This window comes from Branchiostoma floridae, chromosome 1 (genome assembly GCF_000003815.2).
Source record: "Branchiostoma floridae strain S238N-H82 chromosome 1, Bfl_VNyyK, whole genome shotgun sequence".
Taxonomy (NCBI): Eukaryota; Metazoa; Chordata; class Leptocardii; order Amphioxiformes; family Branchiostomatidae; genus Branchiostoma; species Branchiostoma floridae.
In genome coordinates, this window is record NC_049979.1 from 3,562,802 (window position 1) to 3,575,189 (window position 12,388).

The 12,388-nt window shown below is 46.6% G+C and overlaps 1 protein-coding gene across 1 annotated transcript; it reads left to right on the forward strand.

The window, feature by feature from the left end:
- Positions 1-1,008: 1,008 nt before the first annotated feature.
- On the forward strand, positions 1,009-11,900 carry LOC118414435 (neuropeptide FF receptor 2-like). Its single transcript, XM_035818470.1, has 4 exons — positions 1,009-2,342; positions 5,734-5,919; positions 7,767-7,959; positions 10,288-11,900. Exons 1-4 carry the CDS (start codon positions 1,744-1,746, stop codon positions 11,365-11,367), a joined length of 2,058 nt encoding a protein of 685 aa, XP_035674363.1. The 5' UTR covers positions 1,009-1,743; the 3' UTR covers positions 11,368-11,900.
- The last annotated feature ends 488 nt before the right edge of the window (positions 11,901-12,388 follow it).

The window sequence follows — 12,388 nt, forward strand, 5'->3', positions numbered from 1 at the left end:
CACGGAGTTGTCTGGGAATTCCACCAGTAAACCCATTGTGTCAGGTGTTACTGTATTTTTACTCTTATTGAGCGTATTCAGCCAGGAAGCGTGTTCTTTAATAGCATAGCACTAGCATAGCATAGGGTTCGGATAGTGTTCTTGTACCTCGAAGTTCGTCGACTGTTAAAAGCAACAAAAGCATAGCTGTAGCAGTGCAAGAGATCTTATTAAACAAGTCGGTGTCAAGGACACTGCACCGTGACAAGGCATGGGATAAAACTTGTAAGTTTGTTATGGCAAATACGTAAACATCACCCGGATGTCATCCACCTCCAGCAGCCGTGGGGTCCGGCTCCCGTCAGGCCGTCTTTGTGACCACGTTACTAAATGGCGTTAAGGTTCAAAGGTTATCAGAACCCTGGTGATCTATCTCGGGTCCCTGACACTCTGGTCACGTGATTCATTAACCCTCCAAGCAGATGTTTGGTTACAGCTTGTTTTGAACGTCAACGATCTGGACAATGGCCTATTCGTTGGTGAAATGGCCAATCATTCCAAAGATTGTAGCTCATTGGTTACGCGTTTTGGCTCATTGATTTGCCCTGACGTATCAATGACGTATTAGAGTGACGTCAGAGGCACTCCCTATTACAAACCTAAGACCTTTTTAATGAAAGCAAGAAAACAAACTGTTTGGTGTAAGAAATAAGTTGTCTTGGACGGTAGTGGAAGAGCAATATTTCATTCCTCAAAGATGCTAATTGAGTACTAGTCTAGAAACATGTAGTTCTTGTAGGTTACATGTTATATCTATTCTTTCTAAATTTAGCGACTTTTCGCCCACCTGTCATCCATTTGAGGCAAAGTCGCTAGGGGGCAAAGCTCATGACTAGAATATGAAAGCCGCAACGTACTTTGAAAAAATAAATCCTTTTCGGCCAGTATAATTTCTCGTACCACACTCCAGCGATTGCTCGCTCATGCACACATGGGCACTGTACAACATGTTTTCGTTTCACGTTTGTGGCAAGGGCACTTGTGCATTTACTTCAGCCTCACGCCGATTGTCAAGGCGTGTGTGTGTAAAGCATCGTGGCCATGGCAACCGCGAGTGTTCTCCATAAATAGTCCTTGAGACCCTATTCACGGAATTGGGCAAATTGTAAAACGCACACACGGGCCATTCTGCAAACAAATCCTGCAATAGCCCTTTTCTATGAGTATCGCATTAATCAAGGGCTTAACAAGGCGCGCCATGCCTTAAGCAAACCCTCCTTTGCCACCGCCTTTCTGATAGTTTTTCCACTAAATGTCAAAGGTCGGCGGCCGTGGTGAGCGCATAGAGCAAATCGGTCATTATTTTCTGCTTACCGCCGACTAAAGCGGCCTCAGGGGGTGAAGACTTTGGACTGGACGGCTGGCCTCCAAACGGTTCACTTACAATAAGGCAGGTTTGGCTTTAACACGATGCAGTTGAAACTCCCCAAGTCGCAGCACCTTGACGGGATGGCCAGGCAGCTGCCATGAGTAGGTTCTAGTCGTCAGAAACGTGGTTCACACTCTCGGGATTGGTACGAGTTCATCACCGCTACATCAACTGACTGTGTACCAAACGCACCTGCCGTCTATCCCCCAGAGCCGCCAAAAACCGAGCCGTTTATCGTGTCCCTGAGCCGGCGGCAAACATGCGGATAGGCTGGATCGTCGACATGGCGTCTAAGTGACTTCTGATGAAGACCACTATCTGGACAACAAGCAGACATGAATACCACCGCTTGGATGTCTTCATCGTCGGCACAAGCCTCGCAGGGCTTCATTGTCAGCCACGTTCCGCGGACGACGCCTTACGACGACGTCGAACCGACAGCCGTCAACGTCACGACGTCGTACGACGTAGTCCCGTCAGCTGAATACTTCAACATCGACGTCAACGTCACGTTCTTCAACAACGTCTCGTCGAACGTCAGCGTCACGACGCTGGGCCCGCCTCCGCCGAACACGTGCCCGCCCGGGTTCTTCTGCCGAGAGTACTGGGACCTCGCGCAGATCCTCGGCGTGCAGATTTTCTTCATCATCTTCTACGTCACTATTATTCTACTGGCCGTGGTGGGGAACGCCATGGTGCTGTGGACAGTCTGGAGAAACAAGAAGCTGCGAACGGTGACGAACTATTTCATCATGAACCTGGCCGCGACGGACTTGGTGGTGGGGTTGTTCGTGGTGTTGTTTAAGCTGCTGGAGTTCGCCACGCCCGTGGCAGTGGACTTCTTTAACGTGCCCCTGTGCACCGCGCTGAACTTTCTCCAACCCGTCTTCGTGGGGGCCAGCATGCTCACGCTGGTGGCCGTGTCGTTTGAAAGGTATGTTTGTGCTCCTCTTCTTCATGATGTTTTCTTTTCTTGGTGATTTGTTTCTTTCTACGTGCTAGCGTAGAGATGAATTCGCATTTTTCCTACAGAGTGGAACTCGTTGGAACAAAGTACTGTAGGGGCATCCTCGCTGTATATCTTTGAACAACTCTTACAACTAGATGGGAAAATGTTAAGCGTGACAGGCCTAGTTTTCAGTGTAATATAACCAGCTGCTGTCGTGCCAGGTGCATGCGAGGCTGGTGTGTTACGCTGAGCCCGAATGACATATACTGTCATACAGACGTTCGCTTATCGGAGTTAGCTCTCTGGTCTTAGAGTTGACAAGAGCGTCAATTATTTGGCAGGATGAAGTCTGACCGATAGGTCAGGCTTTAGAGCTATTAAAACTGTCCTATAGGTCGAGTTTTAGACAAAAAAAACAAGCATCGCGTCTGATGCTATGATAATTTCTTCACTTTGGCCGTTTAAGTAATACTTTCTAGTGGCCTTTTTGTCTTCAAGTTCAGACTGATTGGCGGCAATGCTGGTAAAATGGCAGCGAAAATAGTACTTTATCAGCAAAAACGGTGATATTCGAACCCCCTGCTATGGACGTTAACGGTCTATTTACCATTAGCTCTACAGGTCAGACAAAGAAAAGAATGTTTCTATTTGTTTAGCGCGTGTTTTACTAGAAGTATCTCTAACTAAAGAGAGACTGAAAGGAGCGGCTCTTGTTTCCACTGTTCTTCATGAATAGAAACGCTTAACTAATATAAAGACCTCCCAGCGAACCATGTGTTTAATTTGGTTACAATTGCTTTTGCTACTTTTTGCCCCGACTTGCGACCTGAGCCAAAGCCTGTCTGCATGTCACGGTGCCCAGGTCTCATTCTTTCTTGTATGAAGTTGTATCCTTCAAGATTTGTGGGAAGACACACATACATGGATAGACAACGGCGGCCCAAATATTTGTAAGTACATGAAGTGACCGTGATCACCATTCTGGTTGGTTGGTTGGTTGGTTGGTTGGTTGGTTGGTTAGTGGTTGGTCGGTTGGTTGGCTGATGATACGTCATACATGACCGTAATTACATATTCGATTCACGAGAATGCAGAGATATCACAATATAGCCGACAGTATTCGTGGTACTGAATGAAATTGAAAACTCCCGTCGTTGCTTCATTCAATGTCCCCTCCCCCAGTTTAACTTGCTTGCATGGCAGATTCTCAGCTCTACCTCTAGCTACGACAGAGGCTTTGATGTCTTCATGTTTTGGAGACTGCAACATCCCCCTGACCCAAGGAGAAATTCCCCTTGCCCCTGACTTATGCTACCCCAGCCACGGGAAAAGCGGGCAGACAGAAAGCGCTGGCAGTGAGAGATTAACGATGAAGGCTAGTACATCATGATTAAAAGATATCCATGTACATAATCACAGATACTCAAACACATTTCAGGTAGCATCGATTAGAGATTAGATTTCGTCAATAACAGAGAGAGAGAGAGAGAGAGAATGGTTTATTTGTATCACAGCCAACTTGCGGCTCGAAAGCCGAATTATCAGGCTTGTTTACATTGTTCAACGTTACATAATTGCTATTCACAAAAACATTGTAACATTACATTAGACGTATAGCATGAATATTATAATGAATAAATATACGATTACAACGTCTAAAATGCGGATGCGAGTACAATGGTCGAGTACAATGGCTAAAAGTCAAATTGAAATAGCATTAAAACTATTAAAAGTCTGATCGTAGCAAAACTGTTTGACTTGTCTTACAAAGTTAGTTAAAAACAGATTGTCCTGGTGGAGTATATACATAGAATCTACAGTTCGTTCAATGATTTGATCATTGCCGGTATAGCGCTGGTTAAGTAGCGGTTAGTCCCGGTAGGTTGTTGGTATCGCGCAGAGTTGCGGAGTTGCCTGCCATGTTGTTGTCCACGGGTAGGGGGCAGCCATGTGGAGAAGCGAGGAGACCTTTCAACTCTCAAGGCAAAGTCAGTACAGAGTTTCTGTCTACGTGTTGAAAGGCGCTCAAGGCCGATGTGCTGGAGAGCTGCCGTGTAAGAAACGAACTGACGCCCCATCATCAACCTGCAGGCCCTTCGCTGCACCCGCTCTAAGGCGGCAGACTGTCTCTGAGTGAGTGCTATAGCCCAGCATGGAGCGGCGTACTCGAGTAATGGTCTTATATACCCGCAGTATATGGTGTTCAGGTCTGCGATCGGCACCCCGGAACGTCGCAACCTGCTGATGACGACCAGCCTTTTGCTACTTTTGGACACCATGACATCCACCTGGTCATCCCATTTCAGGTTAGAGCGGATGTGGAGTCCAAGCAACCTAGCCTGGGTGGTGGTTTTAAGTGTCTGTCCTGCAAGAGTCAGCACTGGAGGTTGTATGGGGGCGCGCACGAAAGAGAAGTGCATGGCCATGCATTTCTTGGGGTTGAGTAGCATGTGGTTTTCCGTAGCCCAGTTGTCAAGGTGGTTCAGATCACGTTGAAGCGATGACGGGGTAGAGATAAGCCTGATCTCTCCCAGATTGAAGTCATCTACGTATTTCCAGTGTGAGTTCTCGGTGACCGGTTTAACATCATTGATCATCGCCAGAAATACAAGAGGACCCATCAAGGTGCCCTGGGCTATACCGCACGTCAGGCTTTCCCGATGTGACAATGCTCCCTGGTAACGTACGCACTGTCGGCGATCTGAGAGAAAACTGCACACCCAAGGAATTACAGATGGTCTTGCTCCGAGGCTTATCAGCTTAGCTATAGCGGTTGCTATAACACTAAACGAGATCCAACAGGTTCACAACATGAAGATTTTATGATGACGTTAAAAAATTGTGAACAAGAAAACTCCATAATCGTCTGAATGAATCATTTCATAGCTACGGCCGCGTGGCGCGTTGGTACACCCGATCCCTCGATCTCGGAAGTTAAGCAACGCGACGGTCCGGACAGTACTTGGATGGGAGACCAACCAAGGACGTCCGGATTGCTGTAGCCTCACGAAGCTTTCCACGAAATCGTCTTCCGGGAGGGACGTAAAACGGGGGTCCCGTGCTCGAGGAGGTGCCTCGACCACGTTAATCAGCCTCATTACTCATAATGGGTACCTACTGGCTGGCAAAATACACCTGGTGATTATTCAACAGCATGTCTCACCTGCTAGCCCTTCATACAGAGTCCAGGACAGTGGTACCAGTGTTGTCCTGGTTCAAAGGCATCTATTCACGTGCCCCAATATGTGTCCCAAGTTCACGTGCTGTTCTTGTGCCCCAATGTCACGTGTTGTTGTTGCTGTTGTTGTTACCTCAGGTTCAATGCCATCTGACACCCTCTGGACACCAAGTTCACGTGTTTTGTTGTTCCCCTCAGGTTCAATGCCATCTGCCGCCCTCTGGACACCAAGTTCACCAGTAAAAAGCGGATCGTCGCCATGTTGGTTGCCGTGTGGGTCGTTCCCATGGTGCTTTGCTCCCTCCAGCTGATCCCAGCCGCGTTCTTCCGGATGCGCCTGAGCAGTGAGATGGGAACCATCAGCCGGGCCCGCTGTCTGGATGAGTAAGTCATGACTACATCGCTTCTCTTCTCTTTTCTTTTCATCTCTTCTTTTCCGAGTCTCTTCTTTTCCTCTCTTCTCCTCTTCTCTCGTCTTCTTCTCTCTCCTCTCTTCTGTTCTCTTATCCTCTCTTCACTTCACCTCATCTCATCTATCCCGTAACAGCAGCCTGGTAGTATATAGTTCGCTCCTATGTTCGCTTCTGCTACACAGAGAAACGGCTGTGTATATATATATAGTGTATGATAAACGTCAGGGCGAACTACTACAGTATCCGGATGGTACCCAGGCTAGCAGCACAGAGGATCTGGCAACCATCTCGGCTTTGTTTTTTTATGTTTCACTATAATAAGATTAGCTCAATCAAGGAGCTTTTATCAGGAGGAGAGAGTATGGAGCTGATAAAAGCTCCTTGGCTCAATGAGCTAAAGGGCATCTCAATAAACTCAACTCAATAGTGTCTTGCCTTCCCATTACATGAGGGTCTGCATGCCTTTTTCCGTTAAGCGTTACGAGCCATTTTAATTCACCGTTAATCGTTACCGACCCGCTCTAATTCAACGTTAATCGTTATCGGTATATTCTTCGTGAAGCGTTATTGGTCGTTTTATTTCAACGTTAATCGTTATTTGTTATCCCAAATTTACCGTTAACCGTTACCAAGAAATTCTTCGTAACCCGTTATACTATACAAAGGAAGTCAAATGCCAGATAGAACCCCTGAAAATGCAGGAAATGGCGTTTCAAAGGGTCCAGATTTCAAAATTTCTCCGAGCCTCCCGGCCTTCGGCTCTGAACATGGTAAAATACGTTGCAGAAGCGTCTCCCTCAAAACTTTATCATTCATACAAATTTCAGTGTCAAACATAGCTAAGTTTCGGGCAAAAAGTTCTCATAGAATGCAGAAAATAAGTTTTTTCCCGGACCTCCATCCAATGCGACGGCTTGCGCCTTTGGCGTTCACGGCGACATGGCGATCGCGAAAATATGTTTAACATAGGGGTGTGGGTTTTCACACAAAAACAACCTTTCTCTCTAATAAGATGTCATTTGATTTAGCTTCGTCTTACGGCAAAATCTGTCCTTCAAAATGCAGTAAATGGCATTTCAGACGGTCCAGATTTTAAAATTCTCCCGGACTTATATTGCAACACCTCGTGCCTTCCGAGCTCGAATTGGTAAAATTATGTCGGGGCTCTGGGGGTGGAGGCCAAAGCTACGAGTATAATTTGATGAAAATATAATGTCAAAATCAACCTAGCTTAGTCGGTAGGCAAAATTTGCCGAAAATGCAGGAAATAGCATTTAAGAGGGTCTTGATTTTAAAATCCCCCCCCCCTGGAATGCGTCGCGCCTTCGGCGCTCCATGTGCTGAAACAATAGTTCAATCCACCCCCCCCCCTAAAAACTTTGCTGCCGCCGTCTCTGTGGCGGGCCGGGAGCTCTGCCTCTGTCAATTTACAGATGTCATGGACATTGCCCCTGTCATTCCTCCGGGTTCTGGGCACCTTTTGCTTCTCACAATGTATTTTCACCCATTGATATAGCTACTCTAGCGTTGTATGAATAGGAATGCACGTCAATATTAATGTTATGCTTTGTAACTCATTCTGAATTTACCGTTAAGCGTTTCCGAGCCTCCTGAATTTACCGTTAAGCGTTACCTGGCCTCCTGAATTCACCGTTAAGCGTTACCAAGACCCCCCCATGCAGACCCTCTTACATTTTGTATATCGCAGGGGAGTTGCACAGTATTCAACCAGAACAAGGAGGCGTCTCAACTGACAAAACTCCCACAAACAACTCTCCCTACTTTTCACAATAAATTATTTTGTGTTTTCACTTCCAGCATCCCCAACACCATCGGGGACCCGACCTGGTACCACGTGACGCTGTTCCTGGTACTGTACGCCCTCCCCCTGCTGTTCATCAGCGTGGTGTGCGTGCGGATCGTGCTGAGGCTTCGCGCCATGGAGACGCCAGGCAGTCAGCTGGTCAACGACAGGGACATGGCCAGGAAACGGGACAAGAACAAGAAGATGGTGAGGCTTTTGGCAACGCCTAAGAGGCGAAGCCGTTAGTGTGGTACTGCGGTTGATATTCTAGAAATTCCACGCATGCTAATTAACTCATTTGCATCGAGTTCGTCTTACCGTTGTTACCTATTGGATTGTCTTCATCTAATTTGCATATCGATTCTTAGTTATCATATAAAACATCTGCTCTCCAACAAGATCTCTTTGGTGGGTCTTCAACCCTTGAAAGCTATATATAAACTAGTTGATTTCTAAAGGGGTCAACCATACATGTAAACAAGACAAAAAAAACGTGTTAAATCTAATCAATGTGATGAGTCATTCAGAGCAAGAAAGAATATGTATAAATCTTTCGACTGGTCCAGTTTCCTTGCCCATCATTCATGCATTTATCTTCCCGATGAATTGCAAACCCTTCGCTGTACGTGCTAGGCTCCGCGTCTACCAAAAGGAAACAAAAAAGCAATAAAAACGTCGCTTACTTCAGTAGAACAGTGGAGGTATCCTATAATCGTACTGACAGGCTAACTTTCACACAATCATTCCATGGAGACTGTTTCGAGAATGCTAACTTAACGTAAAGGTTACTCAAGCAACGGTATATCCTTTTCCAAAATGCATTCAGTTGGTTGAGTAAATGTTGTCTTGCATGTCTTATTTCCTGGATGTCCAACTTTCATCGACGACTAAAGCATCACGTGAACTTGAACTCAAGAACCCATTGAGAGTCTTAAGAAATCTGAGTCTATTTCAAGCATGCTGACTAAAACCCACTTTCTTTGAATTTACGATATGTTTTCAGTTTTCGTCCGTGTCAGCTTCTCATGGGAGTGCTAGCCCATTGTTACCGCGTATGTTTTGTTTGCGATACGAATGTCTGTACATAACAAATGGCGCTATAAACCGATTGGTGAAACACCGAGGATTACATCAGCCTACTGTTCAGGCCAGGGTTCTCGTAAATTAGACAGAAATAGTGATTGTAGAACAACAAAGGATTCGTTCCGATCTAAATTTGCCAATATCCGCTCCTATTCAGGGTAGGGACCTTTGACACTTGGCACCGGCCGGCCCAAACACGTAAATATTGGGTGTAGCTAGGGGCGCGACGCGTCGTAAATTCGGATTTAGTGAGCACCGGGCTAGATAACATTGTGTGTGGGGTTCGACAGGATGCTTGTGAATTATAAAGGGCTCTTGGTAACATACTGGCAGCTGATAACTCCGCAATTGCGATGTTTGCTCTTTCTCCTGCAAGTGAAAACCATCCCTATGATAGTGTCGTTAGGTCCCTAGTAGTACGTGGAAAGGTACAAGCTGCAACGGGCATGCGTTTTTCAAGCGTTTCATCCAAAATCGTACCAGTACAAAAGAAACGACGTCTTTTCGAAGTGTAGAGATTATAGTTGCTACCACCAGGTACAATAGAAACAAACGATCTCATCTCTTGGCAATGTGTGCCCTATCAACATGCGAAAATGATAATCTGAAAGAAAAACAATAACAAACATAGGGACTCCAAGTCTGGAAATCATACGAGTATTACGGTCCGAGTTCATTGACGAAGTTTTGATGCATGTGAAAATGAGTGGAGAACAGATAGATGCTGCAACGCCGCCGCATATTCCCCTTTTGTAAATGGTCGTGTTTTGTTAATCAATCATAATAACAAATAGGGACAAAGTAGCACAACACTCAAGTTGTGCACCTTATTTTGACTGTTATTATTCATTTAACATAAATACTTGACAGCAATATGAATATCTACAATCATAATAATATCATAAAAATAAAGTTAGTGTCCGTCAACACACCCCACCCACATACCGAGTTATCAATTCAATGCTGATAAGCCCTTAGTCCAACAGAGCCACAAATGTGACGTGGACGATTGTCAAAGTGTGTGCTGTTATACATTCTGTAAATGACGCCGATTGCCTTTGGAATCGTGTGCTGAACGCCGATCTGTGGATCTGTCGCTCATGGGGTTTATAATAGTGTTAGAGTTAGTGATAGCCATTAGTTGCTGCTGCTATTGCCATGTTTCGGACCAGTTCCAAATAAAACTAAGGGTTTTGCGGTCACCTTCTGAGAGACGCCTTTCTCTGCTAGGGATTATAATTAGGTCAGACGTAGAATTAGGTAACAACTGTTGTTTACCGTAACGTTACCTCAATGGTATTACAGGTGACGCGAATGGTGATTGCCGTACCGTGGCGGCTGCCTTCCCCGTGTGCTGGACTCCATTCTCTGTTAGGGTCAGGCTATTAAAGAGTTGTGTAACATACTGTTGTAACTGTAACGTTAATGGTTTTGTTCCTCCCCCCACGACAGGTGACGCGAATGGTGATCGCCGTGGCGGCTGCCTTCGCCGTGTGCTGGACGCCGTTCTACGTCATGAACATGTCTGCGCTGAACCCGGACACAAACTTCATCGCCAACAGTAACCTGTTCTTCTGGCACACGCTCATGTACGGCCTGGGCTTCCTCAACTCCGCCATCAACCCGGTCATCTACATCGTCATGAGCGACAAGTTCCGCCGCGGCTTCTACACCGTCTTCTGCTGCGTGCCCTGCCGGAAGCTGTGCAGGTTCTCCGCGGAGATGGCCAACTCCAAGATGCTCTCCCACAGCAGCACCTCCGCGCCCAATCAGTCCCTCTCAACCTCGCCCAGGAGAAACCTGGCGGTGGTCCACAAAAACAGCCCCAAACTCGTGAAGAGAGTTTCGTTCGCGAAAGACCTAACCCTGACCACGAAGGTGAAGGTATACGGTAATCGCCGTATGGTAGACACTGATGATCAGATAAAGGAGGCTGATGAGGATAAGGCCAGAGCGAGTCCGGGAGTGAAGCGGAAGACCACCTGGAGGAACCCCGCCAGGGAGAGGAGGTGGCTGAAACTGAGCTGGAGAAAAATCACAAAGAGAGTGAGCAGCCGGAGCAACGCCGACTCCGGAGTGTACAGCATCAGCGGAGAACCTCCCGACATTGCCACCCACGAAGACCTGTGCAATGACCTGCCGCCAGAAGACGGCAACCAGAAAACTGGCGCGAACGCGTGCCCTGAGTCAGCAGATGCCGACGATGTTAGTGCAATCCACAGTGACCATGCAATCGCAAACGTAGACATCCACATAGACATTGGCGGCAACGACAACCTGTCCTATAGCCACGCACCAGAAGGAACTACGCAATCCCTTCACCAGGAAGATGTCACGATACCGGAAGGGTTTGAGATCGCGCCGGGTTACGACCAGTACTCCTCCGAGGAAGAGGACACGGTGCCGGACTTCAGCGACATCCCGGACTTCCAGGAGTACTGCTACACGCTGGCGCCAGCCCTGCCCAAGAAACCGCTGAAGAGAGGGTTCCGGAGAACCTCCACCTCTCTGACAAGCGCCGTGGAGGTTTAGAGACAGCTGCTATATATACTGTTGTTTATATTCGTGCTCTATGATATGGACAGAAATGACACTTTAAGCACGATAGTGTCCTCGCTTATTGCCACATTTGATTTCAGCAATCAACAATGGAAATTCCTCCTTAAGTTTAGCGCTGACACCAGTTCTTATACCTCTCTAACAAACCATGTAGAAGTTAGCGACAGTTGCTATACATTAACGTGAGAAGTTTGGGTCCATTTAGGATCCAGGTAAAAGGTATCTAACAGTAACACATACAGCATGCAGAGAGGATCAGATCTTGTCTCTTCTGCCATTTATCCATTTACACACGTACCAGGGTATGTATCTTAATAAAGGGTGCAAAAAACACCAGACACTGACCCAAAATAAACAGACTCCAACAAAGTTGTTGACGAAATTTTGTTATTGTTTCAAACTTTATCCATCTTAACCATCTCAATATTCCTTTAGTGTCTGACTGATACAAGGAGCAGTTGAGGATAGGAGTACTGTGCAGTCATGTACTGTAAGTGTTGCTTGGGTACCAGTTCAGATCAGCTGCAGTCCTTTCTGTTGTTGACAAAGGCACAGATTGAGGCTGAGCAGTACTGCGTTCCAGGCTAGCCTTCTTCGCAGACTTCTTGAGCGGTGCATTAAATTTTTGGGGGGAGCGTTCCCTTTTCAAGAGAACCTTAGCCCAATAAATGTCAGGAATCAGCACTAGCCTGTGTTTACACAAGCTCCGGCTGGCTGGGCTTAATGACCCCCTCCTAGGGCGGCGGCAATCGTAGGGCCGGCTGCTAGGGGCGCGATTTTAGTCAGGCTAGAACCAGCACCACCCGGGAAAATAAACACCGACAGTACAGACGTCTGCAAGGGAGGCTACTTTCAGGCTATCAAACAAACACAATCAATTTACACTACAAACATTTTCCAACACAGGCAGACAAACTAGTTTAACCTTCTACTAGCTGAGGTGAGCCTTTCGGTAACAAATTGAACTGGTAAGGCATATGTCCCATTTCCAAAC

Bases quoted from the DNA above. Each gene is read 5' to 3' on its own strand.
- LOC118414435 (XM_035818470.1), top strand. From the start codon at position 1,744: ATGAATACCACCGCTTGGATGTCTTCATCGTCGGCACAAGCCTCGCAG. The intron at 5,920-7,766 runs GTAAGTCATGAC...TTTCACTTCCAG, and splicing joins CGGGCCCGCTGTCTGGATGA to CATCCCCAACACCATCGGGG. The intron at 7,960-10,287 runs GTGAGGCTTTTG...CCCCCACGACAG, and splicing joins GGGACAAGAACAAGAAGATG to GTGACGCGAATGGTGATCGC.